Below are 22,529 nucleotides of genomic sequence, written 5' to 3'. Positions count from 1 at the left end.
ATCTTAAATTGATTAGTGTTCACGTTTCTCCATTATGTATAATTTTTATATTGTGTAATTTATTTCTTATACACTTTATAAATAAAACATTTAAAATCAACTTGATTATGAGAAACGATTGCTTGTGTTATAAGAAGTATTATGTAGTATAAAGAGATTACTCTTTAAATAATACATAAAATTATAATATTTATTTTATCATTTAACGGTTTATGACTTATTGATGGACTCGGTGTTAAAGCTTCTTAGCTTTTTTATCTTATCGCCATTAGACTTATATCAACATATTATATGTCTAAATCAATAATAATCATACCCCAACATTTAATAAACAGTTGTCGGGTATGAGAATTAATAGTAATAATGATAATAGCCATAATTAAAATTAATCAAAAATTATTGAGCTATTGTAGCGCCTTTCTAAAGTTTGGCAGCGAGTGATTTTCTTATTAATAATTTTTTTGTTCTACAAAAATAATTAAAAAATTATTTTAATGTTAGTTTAACAATTATTTAATTATTTAAGAACTTCTTTCTCATGTTTTCTTATTCATTCTAAAAATTAATATTTATTTCATATTTACAAATCCGTTAATTCGTTGACTTGAGCATTCATTTTTCATTCCAATTCATACATTATTACAATTCATCGTGCATCTTGTGTTTGTATTCATCTGTATCAACAATTTCTAATTGCAAGGCATAATGTTAATTATTGATCAATTTATAAGATTTATCATGTTAAAATAGATAAAATCTTCAAAAATTTTAAATCATTCCAGTAAAAAAATAGAAATTCTTTGGAATATCTTATCTTAAACCATAGGACATTCCCGAAGTTTGATTATTTGTCGTTCGCTGTTCCATGGTGATATATTGTCTGATTAACCGTGAGATTTCATGTGCTTGCTCTGTTTGTAATCGAGTAATTCTCTGCTGCATCAAGTTACCGCATTTCATGTCCAAATAAAGAGCTCCTTCCTCGGATTTTACTTTTCGAGTGGAGATTACTTCTGAGTAAGGATAATGATAAATTGTCTCCTGAAAAAAGAAAAAAACTCTTTAATTGAACTGTTTTTCTTTTAATTACACCTTTAAGATACTCGTTAACTATTTAAAGTAACAACATTCCATTCAACTTTGGGTTTAAAGATTTTTTTACGCAATTCATTTAACTCTAGGTTGAAAGTAAAATTCTTTCACAAGCCAGTTTCTTAAGTTCTCTTAATGAATCAGTAAAAAATCAGATCATGAAATAATTCAATGAAATAATAGAAAAAAATTATTTACATGTGACATCAAATCAATGAAGTGGACTCCATGTCTATTGAGTGCCAAAATATGATCAACTCCTTTCTCTTTTGCATTCTCAGGCACTCGTTTAACAGCGAAGAAACTCGATCCGAATAGTGGCCACTTTGAAAGTATTTCTGTAACAAAAAGAACCATAAAAATCATCAATCACTTATTATTGGTTGCTCAATTTATTTCGAAAGATTTTCGAGGAAAAAACCTCTTCTGTCTATTTTCATAAACTGATATAGATTTATCATTTATAATTAATGATTAGCTCATTAAATTGACTTATTTTTTGTGATGTTACAACTTCTTTTAGCTATATTAATGATTGATTATTTAATTAATTACTAAAGTCAAAGAAAAATTTGATAATCACCCAGCACTTGAGCCTTGCAAACTGCTGAACTATTATGTTGGATATTATTCCATGCCTGTTGAACCATATTTGCCCATTGCTGAGGCTTAGGATCTCGTAGACTGAGTGCAGGCTTTGGCAGGAGATATTTAATTTCCTTCGTCGAAGGATCATGTGTCATATCAGCTGCTCTATGTAAAAGTGCAGCAATTTGTGCCATGTCATACTGTGGAAAGTAATTAATCACACCTCAGTATAAATATTCTAGACTCATGACAGCTTCATTACAAATAAAAAAGAAATCAAAACAAGGAAGAAACAAAGATTTAAAAAAATTTAAGAAAGAATAAATGAACAAATAAATACAATTTGTAAGTTAAATATTGAAACTTACAATGACTTCTTGGGGCAAGTGTTCTCCAGGTATTACAAGTAAAAGTCCCTCTAAATAGTCTGGCGCAATTTGATTGAAAACAACTTCTATATACAACGGAGCGTCTAGTCTCAATGGATAGTACCATACAGACCTAAAAAAAATTTTAAAAGTCATGAGAAAAAAATATTAAGCCACCTATAATTAACTTTCAATTTCAGGTAATTAAATAAGCACTTAATGCGGCATTAAAAAAATAATGGGTGTTTAAATACCTGCAGAATATTAAGTAAAAGACTTGATGATTTTTTTGTAATTCTGTAGTAACATCAAGGACGTATTCATCTCTAGCTAAAGGCATTGTAAAAGCATCTCCATCGACAATACAGTACAAGGAGAACTCGTCCATTTCATGTGGATTTCTCACCGATATGATACTGCACATTTCTTCGATAACATCCTTTAAAAAAAAAAAATTAATATACACATTAATCAAATTTCATCCACAATTTTTTTTTACTGTCGAGTTACCAATTATTAATTCATAAATAAATTTAAATGTATTAATGTCAATTGATGTCAAGACTTGGATAGCTTTTTATCGATTTTAATCGAAGTTTTTATGTTTGTAAGAATTTATTCATGAGCCTTACTTGAACTACTGTAGTACATTTAGTGTTGATAACTCTTTCTGTACCACCAGGTAGTCTATAGATCTGTCTCTTGGCATTTCTTCCAGCACTGATGGCCATTATTTCTTCTACACTAGGCACATTCTTTCTTCCACCATACTTGACTGTTTTCCTCAGGTTCTGGAGACAAACTGTAGCCGTACCGTGATATGCTCGTCTTTTATCATAAGCCGCAGTTTCCAGGTATTTAATCAAGTATGGCCTGAGTCCTTCACTGCAAGTGAAGTATGCAGCAACGATGCTGAAGAGTCTCCATCCTCTTTGACAGCTGTCAGGGTTCGAACTTTTGTTATTCGTTGTTTGCTTCATCAGCTGACAGTAGACTTCATCTCGGAGAGGCTCGAATTTATGACAATGCTGGAGAATGAAATTAGAAATCAGCATTTAATTAATTAAATAAATCAACATTTATATGTAGAAATCATTTGTCATTAGTAGAAATCGTGTTTCTCGGTAAGTAACAAATAAAGAATTTATTGTGTTCAAATAAATAACGTGTTGGCGACAAATAAATTCTTCAAAGCGTAGAAAGTTATTGGTTTCACTCACCATGAGTACCGTATAAACGCACTTGACTTCGCTCATGTCTGGAGGTAATGGTTGATCACCCATGTACCTCATGAGGCACAAAAAGCACTCGACAGCAAGAGAACTTAGCTCGGCATCCAGTCTTAGAAGACTTTGTTCAATTGGAACTGGTGAAAATTTAACAAGATCAACCTGTTCTTTCCAAGTCCAATCGGTGCCGTCCTGTTGTCCTTTCTTCTTACCCTTCTTCTTACTTTTCAAGGACTCAATGACCTTCAATGAACCGCTTATCGAACCATCGGCTGTCTTCATCATCTCGAATCTGCAACACAATACCAGTTATTTTATCATTTTCTCTAAATCATCTTATCCTACAATCATACCATGGCGCCATAGGATTTACGAAATTTCTTATTTAATATTTTTTTGACATTTTATCAGTTATTTTGCTTCATAAACCAAGCAAATAAGGTGCTTTGAAAGTAATAGCAAAGTCTTGCAAGCACTTGTTTTGAGTTAGAATTGACGAGTAATACAGGAAAACGATTGGTTACTGTGTAAAAAGCTGGTTATGATGATATCGCTGTGTTATGCTTTCTCAACACAGTGTACCTGAGCGGTCGATGGACTGTATATTGCGTAAGCCCTGACCGAAGGCGAAGAAGAACATTCCATATGGATTTTCTACGTAATGGTGAGTGAACTAATGCTTGTAATGATGAGAAAAATGTAATGAGATACAGAAATTTTATTTCATTGATAAAAATTCCCATAATTTTATTTATATCATCGTGTAAATTTCTTGTAATCATTCTTTTAATTAACCGACTTTTTTTTATCATTTGTTTAAGAAATGTATCTAGGATTCCGTTATTATATTTAGAAATAGACCATAAATACCAAAAATGTCAAAACATTAGATATTTCTTTCCATTTCCTCATTCTTTTTATCGTTTTAATTTTAATGCAGCTCTTTTTGTAAAGATAAAGTATTTTGTAAATGAAAGAATTGTTGGAATTTTTTTCTAGATATTGTTAGTAATTTTTCATTGTGATAAATTAGTAGAAGTTCTAAAAGATTTAATTTGTAATATACAACCTCCAAAATTAAGTCAGTTCATTATTATTCATCATAATTTTATAAAAGACCATTCCTACAAAATATTATCACCGATAAACGGCATTGATTAAAGATTAAAACATTCAAGTATGGAATACATAAAATAGCTTGTTTACGAGTTCTTCTTTAGCTACCGTCATCAATTGACGACATTTTTCGCGAGAAAGTCGAACGACCAGTCTTCATGTATTTGGGACAGGGTTTAAAGAGATACATCTCATTTTTCATCATAACTTGTCGTGATTAATATGCGTAATAATAGACTATCTACCACTTTTCTTTTAATCCAGATGTTTTACATGCAAGGACAGGTATGAATTAACACGTCAAACATCTTAAACTGATTGATATTCACATGCAATTCATGATTGCTTTCTTGATTTCCGCGTTTACTTTTTTACCTTTTTCTTTTTTTTTAATCAAAGTTGGCATTTGGCCACACGAGCCATCGACATTTTTCTTGTGAAAGTTACTCTAATAGATGAGAGTGTTCGTCTTTTTGCTGATTTTTCGTCGCGATATATTTTGTGAAACTAATTTCATACAATTAGCGTGTGTAAATCATAAAGTAAATTGTCAGTAAGTTTAATTAATGAAATTCCGTGTGAGGATAGTCATAAAAATAATCATTATTTAAATGAAAAAAAAAATATTTAAGTGAATTTTAAATTAAAGAATTTATAATAGCAATAAAAAATTTCATGTTAAATTCTTGAATGTTTTAATGAAGTTAAATATTAAAAAACTGCAATAAAAATGAAATTTATTATAATGATTATAATGAGATGTAATTTAGGAATTAGATTTAGTTCTAATTAAATTCAACAATTTTCAGTTAATTTTTATTGAAAAATAAATCATGATAATTAACATGCTTATTAATTAAAAAAAATGAAATGTGATTCTTACTTTTCTGTACTTTGTCTGAAATTTAGCATGGCATATTGAAGCAATGAGTGCTTTCCATCATGCATAACAGGTCCAGATTCATAAAATCCTTCTTCCGGAGATTTACTAGTTTCCTCTTGTTGCCTCCACTCTTGAGTATGACTGTGATGTTGTATATTTCTCTGATTCTTTTGATGATTAGCCGTTCCATTTAATTGAATAACTGGAGATGTATGACCAGTTATTCGATTTATTGGTGAGTGATTAGTCTCACGACTGATGTGGTTTGATTGATTGTGGATTTGATTATGATTTATATGAGAATTGGTATGATTTGTTTGTGATTGAATCGACTTTGAGATTTGCGAGACGTGATTCTCATGATGGATTAATTTATTTTGCGGTTTTTGATCAATCTGAAACAGACAGAAAAACAAATTATTAATCATCAAGTAGATATTGATTTCAAGCAAAAACAAGACTGAAATTGAATGGAATTAAAATAATTAGCATTATCATAGCTATTGTGTAATCATTATCTGCATTTTAGCAAAAATTTTCGCAACTTTTTCTCCTTTAATTATTTTTTCGTGATTACGGGGGACTCTCACGCGTCGTGTCTTACCACATTCGATCTCGCGCACGCAAGAGAACAAGTTCCCCACGCGATCAAACGTGTGCTGATCTCCTCTGGTCATTTAGAACGGAATGCAATTCTTGACAGCACAAACATGGAATGCATCGATCGTAATCTACTTGGCAAGCCTTTTTAGATTACTTTTCAATAGAGTAAACAATTTGAATAAAAAACAATCAATATAATACGAAATGAATAAATGTATAAGAAATAAATGAACATTAATTGCTGGTAAATTAATTGATGCTATCAGTAGGTTGCTTGATTTCTTTGTTTTTAAATACAGCAAAAGATAAAGGGTAAACTGATACTGGAGAACTTTCAAAGAAGACATTGACACCGAGAGTGTAATCTGCACCTTCGACGTGCGCTAATATATATATACAGTTACCCTACACGGAATTAACAAGTGCGTTCTATATATCTTTTACTCTATTACTACCCAGTCGATTCGTTACACTCAGTAGTCTCGGGCTAGTAAATATAATTAACGCTTCGGTTCGTATGAATTTTTTACATTTCATTTTATTCCCATCGTCCCGAATGGCTACTCGACTACGTCTTTCTAGTCATAAATACATATAAATAAGCTACTCTTTAATATATAGACTGCATGATATTTATAACTGTTTTACGAATATTCCTAGATTTTTTTTTTTCGCTTACATAGATTTAGCTCAAAATGTTCTTGATAACGTCAGTAAACATTCATTCCTAACATTATTGAGTATGAAAAAAAATTACATGCTAATTGATTTCGATCAAGAATTTCTTAATTAATGATATACCAAGTATCCATCTTCAGTATCTTCCTTGTAATGTAAATCACTGAAGTTGTAAGCACTATCAGTTAATCTAAACTGCTGATAGAGTCATTAATATATGATTAAATTTAATAATATGTTGCTACTTAAGTGAATGAAATAAATAATCCACAAGTAAATTAATATTAGAGGAAAATATGTCTCAACCTGGTTATTCGATCGCTTGACCTTTTCGTCAAGTTTCTGCAGCGTTTCTTGAATGGTGGCTAATGTTTTATCATTGTTTTGTTGCTTCTCTTCAGCCTGTTGAGCTTCATTTTGCATTCTAAGTTCTTCAAACCTTCTTAAAATTTCCCTTACACTCAATTTACTTCCATCCTGCTTTTCCTCAGTAATGGTTTCCATTTTGGTTTTTTTCCTGTCATTCATACCACTTCCTCCTCTCTGGTCTCCTTTATTATACAGATCCTGATTGAGTCCTTCATGTCTCAAGTCCTCCACTCGGGGGTTATTTCCTTGAGGAGATGGAGATGAGATTGGAGATGAGTCGTGGATACTTTTCCTCGCATCTTCACGAGTTTCATTGGAAGATGTTGAGGAATGTCGGCTGTTTCTCAGCTGACATCCGACCTCCATCCTCAATTCTTCAATGGTCGGCTGTCTTGAACGTTCGTTTCTTGAAGACCTTGATTCCCCAGATCCTCCAAGTACTTTAGCCACATCAATCCTTGGAATGTTCTCGTACTCGTAAGTCGGAATTAAGGAAGCACTCCTGCGAGTAGATTCCTCGACGCGCTCGAGATGATCGGGACTCTTCGTGACTGGCTGCACATCCTTGGTGGTCTTCCGCGTCACGTTCTTGTTCACGTCCAGTCTGGTCTCGCACCCGGAAGACTTTCGGTTCTGCTGTCCAATGCACTTGTTCTTCTCATTCTCGTCTCGAGAAAACAATTTGGCAATTCGGCCTCTCTGACCCACTTGACCAAGTCTGTCGTGCTCGTACTTGGGCACTTGACTCTCAAGAAAAGCACCTGAGTCATCAGTATGTCCATACTCGTCGCTACTAGAGTCGGACTCTGATGATTTTACCAGTAGACTATCTGGAGAGTTCGTCTTTCTCTCTTCATCAGACAGACTCCTGTAATCGTTTTTTATTATCATGCTAGGAAAGTTTGGTTGAACTCGAGACTGATAACGTAGCTCATGAGTTTCATGAACCTTTTTGTAGTCATCTTGATAGAAAGATTTTTTTTCTATTTTTGATTTTTCCCAACCTTTGTCCCAAATAGAGGTATCTTTTTTATGATCATTTATCTCAAATTTTTTTATCAACTCTGATCGTTTGACGATTCTCCGAACATTCATTGAAGTTGGTTTGTTCTCACCCTTTCTGAATTCCAGTTCAGAAGAATCCAAAAAATCTGTATATTGATTTAAAAGTTCTGGTCGATGTTTTTGCTTCCTTCGTAGCGTCTGTGGTAATTCTTTCCAATTATTGGACATATTTCTGGAGAAGACTCTTTCATCAACCACTTCACGTTCCATTATGATGAACGAAAATTATTTCCAATGAAAAATAAAGGAAAAAAATGGCACTTGAATATTTTAACAGTCACTGCACATTAAAACTGTTTTCGAGCATCACTTGGATTTTTTCTATAAAATGAATTCAAAAATTGTAATTTTATTTTAATGTTGATCGTATAATATAACATTCTCACGCGAGCAATTTTCTTTGACAGTAGAAAGCCATAAGATTGATATTAATTTAATGGGAATGACAGAGCGCATCGAAGACGTTTCTTTTTCACATTGAAATGGGGATATAATTGTAAATTGTGACCTTAATCGGTAACTGTAATACTAATAAAAAAATGATACTTTGATAAATCCCTACAGTAGCAAAAATTATCTATTTTTTACAACAGAGTTTCCATTTCGTCTTTTCCTGCCACGCGCGAAGAACATTGTTACTTCCTCTTCCTCGTAATATTCTTAGCAGGTTGGATTTTATTTACAAGTACTCTAGAAGTGCAAGAGACTTGAAACACGTGAGAAAAAACATCATAGGGAAGAGCATCCGTGGGAGCTATTGAGACAATGATGGTTAGTTGGTTGGCTTTAATTATAATTATCCAGCACTAACAAACTCTTTTAAAACTCGTCGCCGGCAATGAGAAAAGCATAAACTTTCTTGTAAATCGCGGTCTCAACCGCACGCCCCTCATACGTGTGTCCGTGTGTATCAATATAATAGCTTTTTTCTTTTTTTTTTCAAGACTCGCTTACGCTTTTCGCGTGCTAGTTTTCACGTGACGTTTCACTGTAAGATTAAAATTGTTGTAATCTATGGGGGTGTAAACCAAGAGAAACTAAATGTGATGACAATTGAATATAAAAGCATGTAGGTAAAGTGTAAACATTTTTCTAGTCTAGAAAACAATTTTTTCTTTACGTAATTTTGTTGTATTTTTTTTTAATTGCGTGAAAATGTGTGTTATAAAATTATATATTTTAAAATAACTGTTTTTAGCTTTTAATTATCTATTCTACATTACAATCATCTATGGCTCATTATTTAATATCAGAGATTTTCTGCTTTTATATTTTATATTTTACAATAGACAGAGTTTTATTTTGAAGAAAGATTTCAACTTTTTAATATTTAGTTGTAAACAATTGCTATGAGTACTCTGTTATTTTTATTTTTAAATTATATAATTATTTTGTTGCTACAACTACTCATGTAATCCAATTCGAAGAAAATATCTAAAGAATTTAAACTAAAGATAATATCAATTTTTCCATCAAGATAAAATAATCATATCAAGTTTATGAGAAACTAAATAACAAAACATCTTTTTTTTTTTACTCAGAAAAATCATTATTTTCACTTTCAACAATATTTTACTATCAATCTTTGTGGCTTTTACTGAAGAAATAGCACGTGAAAATGTTTCATATCCAATCATTTTAGCATAATTACTCTTTCACAATATCTTCCAAACTATTTCCAGCAAAGATGTCATGGTTGTTCCAAATTGACAATCATGTCATGACTCACACTTGAAAACAAACAAAACGTGAATACAATAATAAAGTAATAAAAATGGAAAACCAAGTTTTATCAATGAGAATACTGAAGAAGTAAAGTGTGTTTTGGTGTTTTAAAAATAAGAGAAATACTGAAAGCACGTCTTCTCGGCACGGCGGTAGCCGATAAACTAGCGGGGGCTTCGATAGTTGGTTTTCTGGTACCCTGGTGAGCTCGTGGTCGTTCAGTAGTAAAACCTTCCAACGTTTATCTGGGTCGTACCCCACCAGGTGGTCTCTGGTATGTCGTATGTACGTAAAATCAAGTCACAGAAAGAGTATATACATTTCTGAGATGAATGTATGAATGTATCAGTTTGTTTTCATGTGTTTCCAGAAAAATAAAAATTAAAAACTCTTCATAATTTGCATATTTGTATAAATTTTCGGTATTTGACTTCAACAACCTAGAACCATGATGTGATTTTAATCGATCTTAATCGATTCATTGAATTAATAAGCGTTATTAACAAGAGAAAGGAAGAATAATCAGGCAATCGTGGATCAAATTAACCCATTCCCCTACATTCATTCTTCTCCTTCATTCTGATTCATACCTGCTTCTATTTTCTAAACAATTTAAGCACTTATTGAATATGATTTTCATGTGAATTCTTGTGCTCATAAGGTATTAGAGGAATTCAAATAAATCTCGTGAAAGTTAGTAAATTGACGAGATCATACGTTCATAAGAACTTGTGTGGAAAAGAATCAAAAAGATCTCACGATAAAAACCACGCCTGTTTTGTTTTTCAAAAACAATGTTAGACCTCATCATTATCGTGGAAATTATTATCATCATCAGCTCCATATCACTATCATCATCTTGTACTGATCGACATCAAGTAGAAATCGTAACAGGAAGCTAGGGTTGAATTCCACTGCAGGTGTTTGGAGAAAAAAAGCTCTTTCTAATTTCTCGAATTCATGTTTGTAACCTTTTTTTGCCACAGTTTTTATTGCTTTTTATGTAACTATCAAGTGGATCAGACTGCATTAAAAAAAATTATATTTTTAATTATACAGGTTTGCATTGAGATTTTTGGTGGACCAAAATAAACTTCAAACTCTTTATGTAACTTTTGATTTGGAAGTAATCTTAAATAATTTAATAACACCATTTATATGCGCATTCATTATACCGAATAATGATAAAAATTTAGTGAAGTTACAGCAATAAAATAGTATTAGCAAATAAATAAATAAGTTGCAAAATTTTTTTGAATTATTATCAACTATCAATGCATAAAGTTAAAATAAATATTGAGATAAGTAGATTATGTCTTGGATAATAAATAATTTTTAAATAACTCTAATTATGTTTAAAGTAAGCTGGTAATAACGTTCAAAATTATTAACTATCATTATCTCTTTATTCTTAATAGAATATAATTATGAGCGTTAACTTGAATTAATGCATTGGATAATAAGAACTGCATATGTAATAAAACTAGAAAATAACTTATTTAATATCAGATAAACCTTCATTGGATCAAGAAGATGCTTCATTACTCCAACATTTCATCAGATCTACTGAGCAGCATAAATTAAGTCAGCATGGTTTCTATCATAGCAACCTTGATAGAATATCAGTTTCTAATCTGATTATCAATGTTTTGCTAGATATTCAGGTGTTGGAGTTATTTAGCAGAATCCAGAGTAAAATTTTTTAGCCAACTCTTGACTCCAGAATAATTAATAAACTTCAGTAACATTTGTTTATTGGTAGTAAATAAAAACTTTTAATATGATAAAGATTATCAGTAAGAGAAAATCAGAAATGTTCATTTCATTTTTCTTTATTGATTAAGTTCAAGATAAACGGCAATCCAAGCAGCAAAATATGTCATTTTAAATAGAGTTATTCACTGTACACTAATAGAAAGTCGTGTAATTATTGGCTATTTTTTCCAACTTCCGGATTAAAAGAGTAAAGTCTGATATTGCGTCTTGCGATATATCTGATGGATAGTTCCTGCATTCAAATCTCCATCTTTCTTCTTTGCTTTGCGCGTTCTCGCGTCAATACGTAACGACTATCCCGCGGCATTCTCTTGCGCAGTAATTTCTAAATCACCAAGCCAATGATTTCATCGACTGTCTCTTATAGAGAGAGATAGGCTCTAATATGAGAAATAAAAATGAAAAATAGTCAAGAGGTCGTCTGTGAGTTGAAGACGTGGGAAAAAAAACACGAGAGATTTTTATTGTAATCGAGGAAAATCGGCCTTGATCTCGAAACTCCTTTCGACTTTGTAGGATTATATATAATGTTGTTGATGATGATGGAATAAAAATATAGTTTGTATTAAATCACTTTGTAAAAATAGATTAACATTGTAGTTGAGGTCCAAGGTTTTATTTGTCTCTTGGAGCATTTTGGGTTACCCTTTTGAACTATTACATTTACGTCAACCGTCCACTTCCGGTTCACGGCAGGTGCGTGCTTACGATGTGTAAAAATGAAATTCTGTTTGTCTCTTGTGGACATTTACAATGCATTGTTCCAACTGCTAAAATATTTTACCACATTTTTTTGTAATTGTTTTGAATAATGAATTATTTTCTCACAGAATTAGATAATAATAGTATTTTCGTACATTTATTTCTATTTTTTTTCTGTTTAAATTTTAAATCCTTTTTTTACATAAAATTTATAAAATTAACATTTGAAACACTTTTATGAATTATTCAAAAATAACTGTTTGTTATTTTTTTTTCTAAAAGAAAAATTGCCAAGAAAAGTTCAATAAATAGTTAACAATTCATTGAATTGCATTTAAATCCAATTATGTTAATTAATGAAAGTGCGAACTCCCAATGAATTTAATTAATTATTTCATTATTACTTCTATTTAACGGTTATTATAATAAAAGAAAATAATAATAAAAATAAGAATGAATAAAAATATTTCAAATTCTCCGTTAATTTCACTTAAAAAATTCTTTTTAAAATAGAAATAATCAATAAAATGATTGTATTTCGAAATTCCCATTAATAATTTAGTAATAACTATTCTTTCCGTTTTCCAATTAAAAAAAATTCCATTCGAATTGTCATGTACTCATTTCAATCAATTTTTTTTACAACAAAAAAAAAAAAAAAAGAAATTATGTAATAAAAAATTAACCTGCGGTATTTTCCGTATGCCTACAATACTATTAACTGTTGAAGTGAAAGAGAATGGAATCTATTATTTTCTTTCTCATTTTCATTCATTCCACACACGCGGAAAAAATCCAAGTTAATTTTTATTATATAATTTTCAAACCACATTACGTACTTGACTGTCACTAGAATAATAAAAAATTCAAGTAGACTTAAATTCATATAAAAGTTTATATAAAATGTTTGTGAGTGAATCGTGCGCATACCAGTAAGACCGGTCGATCTGCCTTGATCGATCTTAGAAAACTCTCGCTGAGCATGCATCGAATACCTGAAGGCCTTGCATTCTAGTATTGCTTTTTTTTCACTTTATTCTACGTGTACAATTGCCTTTTTTCTCATATAAATCGCGGCACGTGATATTCTCCTCAATAGATTTGAGTCTTAAGATCAAGTTTCATCTCTAAATCCGATATTAAATCATAAGTAGTTTATTTGTCCATTCAATTCTCGGCATCAGTGAAATGATAATAAAAATAAAGATGTTTCATTTTTAAAAAATAAAAAAATGTGTAAATAAAAAAAATTAAATACTTTATTATGTGAGAAAGAGATTTAGGGGAAATAAATGGAAAAAAAATTTGGGCCAACTGGGAGAGGAATGATAGTAGATGCTCATTAACAATTCAAATGTGTTTTCCGGTTTGCGCGTTCCCCATTCATTTGTACACGCATTACCGTAAGACTGAGGTGTTATATAGCAGGTAAACAAGAGTTTTTTGAACTTGGAATCATAGTGAAGAACAAGAGAATTATTCAATATATTCAATAGATTCTGAAGTGAGTATAGAGAATGAGGAAAAAAAATTAATTGAAGAGTTATCATTTGTCATTTTCATTTAACCCAAGTGACCTAAGACTCCTTATCATTTGACAGTAATTGAAGTGAAAGATTTTTCATGTTAACGGGAGAAACCGGAAAGATTGGCTCTCTATCCTATAAAACGATCTATGATAAATCGGAGTATGTTAAGTGTATATTCAAAATGAAACCAGGCAGATAGATAGGATTCTTCCACGATTTCTCAAGATATGTGAACATTAATGTAAACATAAATGCATTAAATCGTTGTCATCTAAGTTCAGAAGACGAGGAAGAAGAAGTCTTAGTAGATTTATTCTATGTTTTAATTCTTATAATCTACAACAGAATAAGTTTAAAGCAATAATTAAAATAACTATTCTCATCAGCATGTTTTAATGAGTTTAATTACGCCCTGATGACTATAAGTACTTTTCATCAATTTGCTCACAGTATTCATTAAATAAAAAATTAAAAATGAGAAACTTTTAATTTGGAAAAATTTATTAACAAATAAAAGATATTTTAATGTAGAAAGAGTGCTAATTAACTTTTCTACAAACATAGGAAGCTATTCAATAAAAATGCCAAGCATGTGTTACACGATAAGAATTTTTCTCCTGCTAATCTGTTTATTTGATCAATGATAGAGTAGAGATGTGTTGGGAGATCCAGTGTGATCTATAATCGGGACATGTAAGAAGTCAAGGTAACTCCGGGTGTAAATTGGCTTTCCAGTGAGTGGTCATATATGCTGGCTACTTATTTTCCTTTTTCCCTCTTCACTGAGCCTCTTCATCATAACTACGATACTTCTTTCTTCCTTTTCCTCGAGTCATTGCCACTCAGCTCAGTCGAACACACACAAGTCCTAGATAAAAACCATGTAGAAGCCTTCTATTCGCTTATTATGATGTCTAATCGCCTCATTCTTGTCGATTTCTCTTCACACATCATCTAAGTACAGGTGTGTCATGATGAAAAGATGAGCGTGAGATGTGAATTAGCATGATTTTCGGGCGTTCTTTTGGCTAACGAGGTCGGGAGGTCTTGGAACATCTCGATGGGAACTAAAGTAACGGTTAAATGAATCGGCAGAAGCAATACAAAGTATCCGTTGCTTTGGCCCCAACCTGGCTATTGGTCACGGGCTGTTGACGAGATAGGTGGGCTATTTGTTCATTCATTTATCCGTTTATTTCTAGAATTTTGTCTCTCTACATTTTGCAAGTACTGTAATGTTTGAGAAGAGGGTTGATAATTCAGTGGCACTTCAGGGTTGATTACCATCATTTTTTAGGTACGCACGAGCGATTCTATCCACCGTTATCGTTAGCAGGATTGCAATAGACCACCAAACTAGTGGAACTTTCATGGATGAACGATCGCCAACGCCCTTCTCTTGTATATTATCAGAAGCCGGAAGGGTTTCGTCACTGACGATTGACACTTAACTCATATGTGTTACATGATCGGCCCGAGAATAATACTAATAACCAATTATATTGCATCAATCATCATATTATTTACAGTGAAGCAATCAAATACCATCGGAAATGATTTGTAAAATTTTTACAAGACTTCTCTGAGAACAACGAAAATCATCAATGGCATAAAAACCTATTTTGCACCATTTAGAGATTTGTTTGATGAACGGAGTAGTATTTACCTTGAAAGTAAGTGAAAAAATGGTGATAATAATAATAATAAGTAAAAACGATAAGATGCCGGAAGTGAAAGAGTAGCAGAATAAAATATAAAAGAAATTTGAATGCTTTATAATATCATGTCTTCATTAAAATTTATTATTACGATGCAAAATTATACGAGAATGTCTTCTCTCGATCGTAAGAAGGCATCTTGAGGTCGGCCGCACCTAAATAATGTCCACGAAGGCACGCAGTGTTAATTTTCCACCTAACAGAAGTCACTCGTTTGTACTAACATTTTACGCGACACATATCTACCTTCTAAGTGACATGCGTCTCTCATGAAGTCTTTCACGCAATAATACATGGTTGTGTAACAGTTTATTGGACTCATTTGAACGCACTATCTAAGAGTGTATGTCTATTCATTGGTAAACATTACGTATGCTGTGAAATAACGAAATATTGAGAAATGTTATTTCAATTGATTTATAATACACGTTTCTGGCAACACATCAAGTAATTTGCAAAATAATTGCGTTTATAAAAATTTTGTGCTTACCACACGAATGTAATTGCTGATCATTTCTGCAAGCTGAGGAGCACGTGTTGTATGAAGAGGAAGCCGAACACCTGAAGCAATCGTCAAAGTGCAAACACCTGCTCGTGTGGAATTTACTGAGACAATGTCCTCTAATGGAAGAGTCTCTAAAATTACTAATTCGCCTGATGACGTTCTTTTAATTAGCCTCAACCCGTGATGGGATACTGCTACGTGTTGAGCGTCAGGATGTTGGGGTCCAACCTGGGTGAAAGAATCCAACATTAATTTTAAAACAGCAGATAATCTTCTGAGTAAAAATAATTTTGATAATATCACTGTATGATACAATCGTTTAATTATTATTAAAAAATAATTTAAAAAGGCAATTGTTTCATCATTTTTACTTTACGATTCAATAAAAAAATGGATAAAAAAAATATACTTACAGAAACAGGGAATATTCTAGCGAAATACAAAGGCCATTGTTTAGCCATATCCACAACGTTTTTCTTCATAGTAATTTTATGTTGAGTACTTTGGAGATTATCTAAAGTAATTCCATAGTTATCAAGCAATTTAAGCATATTCTGTCGTTCTTCCTTGGTGATCCTGATGCTCGAGGTTGCAAGAACATCATACGCAACTTGGCAGAAAACTAAATGCAAAGCTAGAGGACTTGAAAGAGTTTCATTGGGTGCAAATACTTCTTTTTTTACTCTCAGTGTCCAAGAAACTCTATTGTAAGTAAAGTGTGTGTTGGAGGTTGGTGGATGAAGCTTGGTATCGACGATTTCTTGGGCCTTCTCGATCTCTGGCTTCTCCGGAGGCGGCAAAACTGGTTTAAGAAATTCTGGCCATTCTTCTATTTCAATTCTCTCCATTTTATCTGTCTGATGAGTCGAAGCTATACTTGATCTTCTATCTATATCGTGATCTAACTTCTTGTAGCTTTGTCTTGCCACCACAAAAGATTCTCTCGTATTAGGAACAACTCCAAACTCTCGTGTCGAAGGTAGACCAAAACTGTCTCGAGATTTAGGCGATAAATCTCTCATCATACCAAATGAATCTCTTTTAGAGTTCTCAAATATATCTCGAGAATACTTAGGGTCGAATATATCAGAGTTAAGATCTCGTCGAGAATCAAAATCAGAGCTTCTATCGCCCCTAGTTGTGCTAGCCATGTCTATGCTATCTTTACCATAATAATCTTTAGATTTTTCTCTGTGATCATCTCTCAGGTGTTGCTGAGATGCAAATATATCACGACTTTGACTAAACATATTTTGATTTTTAGAGAAGTGATCATGGGTATCAGAGTCAGGTGATGTACGGAAATTATCACGAGTTTTTGGTTCCACTGGAGCTGGTGGAGAACGTGGCTGTGGTACGCCCGATTGACTGTAAAGCAAAAAAAATATTACCTCATTAGTAGTGAATTTTATCGGTATTCTTTTGTTTTAATTATTTGAGTATAAAATCTTAGATTTTAGTTTGTTTGTTTAAATAAAAATAAAATGACCTATAACAGGACTTTTGTTTTTTATTTTGTTTATATAGTAACTACGACACATTTATGCCAAGGGCATTATCACTAATCACAGTAATTCAACTTATCCTCTTTATCTTAGACATAAATTATTATTCTTATTTCTTCTGATTTTTATTAAAAACAACATATGCACATACCTATTGCTGTAAACACTAGCAGTTCGAGGACTCGGAGGTTGGGGAGGTGTAATTGGTGGTGGAGGAGGAACAGGTCGACTCTCCATTCTTTCAATTTGAGTTCTCACAACATGAACTTGTGTCAACATCTCCGTAGTACCTTTTGAAGTCACACTCTGGGCATCATCTGCCGTTGATGCATAATCATCCCATCTTCCGCCTTAAATGAAAAATGTCATTGTGTTAAGATGAGTTAGAAAAAGCTAATCAACAAGCAGTTAATTTATCTCATAGGTTTCATAGACCTTAAAGGTAAAGAATGAATAAGATATTACCTAACTGCTGTTGTAGAAGAAGTTTTCGATTGTCCTCAAGTCGATTGACCTTTACATCTTCTCGAGGTAACGCAGGTTTTTCACTCGGCTTTGATGAACGAACGCTGTGGTTTGCTGTAACTTTCTCCAATCGTTGCCGCATCTCTGAGCTGAGTTTTAATTTACCTATGCTGCCAGGAGATGGTCGTTGAGCTCCAACTTCATATCCAGCCCTAGGACATAGCAATTATAAATCAATTATTAATTGACTACATCTCAGATCTTTAAGAGAGGATGTAATGATCCCCATAGGAGATGAAATAACTTTCTAGGATGTGAGATATGTATTTAATATTCTCAGAAATAACAGAAATTATTGTTTAATTAAAGAATAATTTTTTTCAATCACATCTAAAAGTGAAAATATAAAATTTTGATTGTAAATCCATTATAAATAAGTTATCATAAAAAACACAATTATTTATTCATTTCTCGTCTCTAATTTTTTAGTAATTCACGCAATAAGACAAATTATTTATTCAGAAAAAATTCCTTACCTACATTTTATGGGAAAAATAGGAACTTATTGCTTTCTAATGAATTAAAAATTCCAAACGCATCACACCCTTATGTAATTAAAGCATTACACGCACTTGAGATTTATAATAAATAATTAACTTACTTAGACTTCTTTTTCTTCTTTTCTCCCTCTTCTTTGTATCCATTTTCATGTTCATGCTTTTTTGTTATAATATTTGTTTGAATTGTCGTATGGTTTTCAATTTTAGCTTCAGTCACTACATTTTCAATTTCAAACTCTTCCCAATCAACAGAACCTTCACCGTTCACATTTCCATTCGTGTTGTTATACTCTTGATAGTGAGGAGTAATCTTACGTTGCTGCTGATGTTGTCTCATTTTAAAGTCACTGAAAGTGTCTTGGTTTTGGGTCTCATTAGAGTCACTGGGCGGTGGCCAGCGCCATTTACCAATCCGAACGGTTTTAGCACGTCCGTAGGGGTCCAAAAATGGCCTAGACTCCGAAGGATCATGTGCATGTAATGGTGGAGGCATAGGTGGTGGCGGTGGAACACCTTTGCTAATGCCTGGACTACATTCTGTGCTACTTTTCCTGTTTTTCAACTCACTCAATACATTCGTAAAATTACTTTGTACGTTTCCTCGTCCTGAACTCGTTCTCTTTAACTCTGGTGTTGCAGAGACCTTTCTCTCAACGCTCACCTTCCTTGCTGAATATTCAACACTCGTTTTCCTACCGAGGTCTAGACCTTTCTTAGGTGGACTTTGTGATCGATGTACTTGAGCTTTAACAGTCACCGTTTCAAGTCGTTGGCCATTGGGAGAACTCGAAGTCATGGCACGTGTTTGCTCAGTCTCAACAAATGACAACGGTTGCTGTACGCCATTTTGCACTAACAGTTGTTGGAATGCTTGATTTTGAGCCAAAAGTTGCTGTTGAATTTGCAGATTCTGTGCCATGGCACTCTGAAGAAAAGCTCTTTGTAGATTTTGCTGATAAGCAACCATATCTGCATTTTGATTTGGTGGTGAATTCGGAAATTGTGGTAAATTAAGTCCCTGCATATTATAAATTGGAATCGGAAGGAAGCCAGAATTCATATTGAGATTTTGACTCTGTCCAGTAGGCATTTGTTGAGAAGGAGAGAACATTGGCATCATCATTGGTGGCGACATCATTCCAGGTGACAAAGGACTAAAATTGAAAGCTGTATTCTGATTTGGAATATCCATGTTGCCTCCTCCCTTAATTTTAGATATTAAATCAGCACCAGAGAGTTCTTTCAACACTAAATCATCCGTAATTCCATCCAAAAAATCATCTAGAGTTTTCGCAGAAGCTTTGGAATCATCTGTCAATGTTCCTTTTATACTGGCAGCAAGACTTCTAGCATCAGAAAGCTCGTCAAGATTTCCATCAAGCACTGGCATAAAAAGTTCGTCCAAAAATTGATCTACATCTGAAGCTTGACTTGGAACTCGTACTCTTCTGACATGAGAAGCAAGAGAAGGAGCTTCACTGGTATCAGACATTGCCGAAGACTTGACTCCATATTCACTTTTTTCAATATAAGCTCGACTAGACTGACTACCAGGCAGTGCTCGTTTACCTGGATACTGAGACTTGATAAATCGCGTTTGAGATCTCATGTAACTGCTTTTATCATCCTCAGACCTTCCAGTTTGGCTTACAGATTGTATATCCGGATATTCAAAGTCTATAGTCAAATCTTCTTCTTCAACGATGTTTGGTTCCGTACTTCTGCCGATCCTGCTGTATTTTCTTTCTTGAGACACTTCAGATCTACTCATGTACTCCGCATTTGTGACGGCAGATACTTCGCCGATCCTTTCTAGACTGTGGTATCGTTCGTTCAGTTTTGATGAAGAAAGGCCTAATGTCGTCAGTTTACTTGGGGAAGTAACAATTTCAGATTGTAGGAGATTGTCTAGACTTCTACTCCGCTGTTTCTCTTTCTCGAAGTAACGATCGTTCAAGGCCGATTGTCGCGATAGACCTATTTCTCCAGAAGACTCTAAAACTGGTTCATGTGACTGCTTTCTTGTCTGTAATTAGCATGAGAAATAAATAGATTAATAAAAATTTGTACTATTAATGAAAGAAATTGTAATACATTTTTAATCTTATCTCTAACATGGTTATATTATTAATAAACAATTATCTGAAAATCTCTATCAAAGTAGCGCTTACCACCGTGGAAAAGCCTCTTAAAGGCATAACAACTATTTGGTATAAATGAAATCATTTAAATCGAACAAATATTGATATCATTTTAGAAAGCAGACTTCAGATTTGTTGTAAATGTTCCAAGTTGATTGGCTAATTTTTAGCCTATTGATATTTTAAATGTTGATAAACAAGATTAAATATGTAAAAAATACTAACAGGTGATTTTACAACGGGTGGCTGAGGTGGAGGTACTGCTGGTCTCCTTGGTGACTGTATTTCCGGCTCAACAGGTTTATCTACCACCTTCGACACAGGTTTTCTCTCCAATGGTTGGAAGGTCTTCAATACAGGCACTGGTATATCCATGTCTTGCTCCAGTTCTCGAATGACTTGAGTGTGCTGAAAGAATCAAACGTTATGACGGAAGATTCTCACGCTCGCATTCTCATTTTCGCCGACTATATAACAATATACTGATTTAACAAATACTGATTTACAAACTCTCACCAGATATACGTGTCTTTCCTTTTATACAATCTTACCTCTCTCTTCTTAATTGGCGGGAAGCTGTTCTTTCGCTGTTCCAGGAACATGTGCTTGGCTGCAGGAAACGCCGGTGCGAGCTCCATCTCAGATATTAAATCAAGAACGTAATCAAAACCATTTGTTTCAGTTACTATAGCATCTGGTCCACCTAATTGATTCCAGAGAGTAATTGTCCAGCCGAAATTATCAACGCCATGATTCTGAACAGCTAAATTAGCTAATTCTTCACAAGTTGTCCAGGAATCGATTGCACAAGTTGTTGTTTCACCTTTAAATAGTAAAAATACAATACATAACATTTCTGATAGATTTAGAGATTTTTGTAGAAAAATAATGATAAATAAAGCTTCTAATATATTGTTGAAAAATATTGATAATAGCTATTTTCTTATAGCTAAAGAGTAAGTGTTTATGTGCGTGTTTGATCATATATAATGTTTAAAAAGTAAATATAAATAATTACCATCATAAAATCCAACAGTTAGAGCCATATTAACACGATTTCTATTTGCTCTCCACTCAAGAACACATGGAGGATAGTTTCTTGGCACATGATGGGCTGTTAATTGATTGTTGTTCATAATTCTTAGCACGGTTCTTTCGCCTTGAAGCAGTTTTCGTTGACAATATGATTTGTAACCATCATAAGCGTAATCAGAAACATATCTAAACAAACAAACATTTATAAAAATAACTGTTAATACTTTATTATAAAAATAACTTGGATTATTTCTTACTTTAAAAAATATTTGAAAAGCACTGGACTAGGCTGGAAGGCTGATAAACAGTTGGCTAAAAGTAACCAGCCTCTTTCATTATTTGCATCGTTTTCATTTTTCCAAGTTTGATTAGCAAGTTGGCATAAAATTTCATCCCTCAGCTTTTCATTAACGATTCCTTTATTTACAATATAATCTCCTAAAGCCTGTTCTCTTTTTCCACTTAAATTATTTTCGTTCATGAATCGCAAAATCATTTTAAATATCATCAAAGAGTCCGTATAATCCTGATCTCGAGCTTTTGCCAGGAATGGAGTTTTTATAGGCTCTCTTTTCATTCCGAAAATATGGCTTTTAAAGTAAATGTTTGTAAACTTTGAAAATTGATGCTGGTCAATGTCCGCAGGTAGAGAATATGTGATTGGCAGCGGAATAACCTGACCAACAACTTTAAGAAGATTTCTTTCTGAATGTACAGGTTGCCAATCTGCAAAAAAATTAACATACTTATTAAGCAATTAGTTTCGGTTAATTTATTAATAAAAACCTTATTTATTACTAATAATATTTTAAGAAGAAAATTTCACATTTCAAGCAAATGAAGTTCCATGCAATGTTAAAGGATAAGAATTGAAAGA

The 22,529-nt window shown here is 32.8% G+C and overlaps 1 protein-coding gene across 1 annotated transcript in view; it reads right to left on the bottom strand.

The window, feature by feature from the left end:
- Window positions 1-541: 541 nt before the first annotated feature.
- The window catches only part of Myo10A (Myosin 10A), a 37,934-nt gene continuing 15,946 nt past the window's right edge, over window positions 542-22,529 (bottom strand). The window contains exons 12-28 of the mRNA XM_035078608.1: window positions 21,910-22,378; window positions 21,636-21,838; window positions 21,169-21,440; window positions 20,843-21,025; window positions 18,578-20,502; window positions 17,917-18,128; window positions 17,603-17,801; window positions 16,360-17,314; window positions 15,932-16,174; window positions 5,277-5,671; window positions 3,269-3,569; window positions 2,681-3,076; window positions 2,303-2,487; window positions 2,049-2,181; window positions 1,676-1,880; window positions 1,291-1,430; window positions 542-1,041 (exon numbers count right to left, since the gene is read on the bottom strand). Coding sequence (XP_034934499.1) covers window positions 811-1,041; window positions 1,291-1,430; window positions 1,676-1,880; window positions 2,049-2,181; window positions 2,303-2,487; window positions 2,681-3,076; window positions 3,269-3,569; window positions 5,277-5,671; window positions 15,932-16,174; window positions 16,360-17,314; window positions 17,603-17,801; window positions 17,917-18,128; window positions 18,578-20,502; window positions 20,843-21,025; window positions 21,169-21,440; window positions 21,636-21,838; window positions 21,910-22,378 — 6,647 coding nt within the window. The 3' untranslated portion in view covers window positions 542-810. The remainder of the gene's footprint in view (window positions 1,042-1,290; window positions 1,431-1,675; window positions 1,881-2,048; window positions 2,182-2,302; window positions 2,488-2,680; window positions 3,077-3,268; window positions 3,570-5,276; window positions 5,672-15,931; window positions 16,175-16,359; window positions 17,315-17,602; window positions 17,802-17,916; window positions 18,129-18,577; window positions 20,503-20,842; window positions 21,026-21,168; window positions 21,441-21,635; window positions 21,839-21,909; window positions 22,379-22,529) is intronic.

Source organism: Chelonus insularis, unplaced genomic scaffold (assembly GCF_013357705.1).
Source record: "Chelonus insularis isolate UGA/USDA-ARS -01 unplaced genomic scaffold, ASM1335770v1 contig_164_pilon, whole genome shotgun sequence".
In the NCBI taxonomy this organism is placed as follows: Eukaryota; Metazoa; Arthropoda; class Insecta; order Hymenoptera; family Braconidae; genus Chelonus; species Chelonus insularis.
This window is presented reverse-complemented; position numbering and strand designations above follow the sequence as displayed.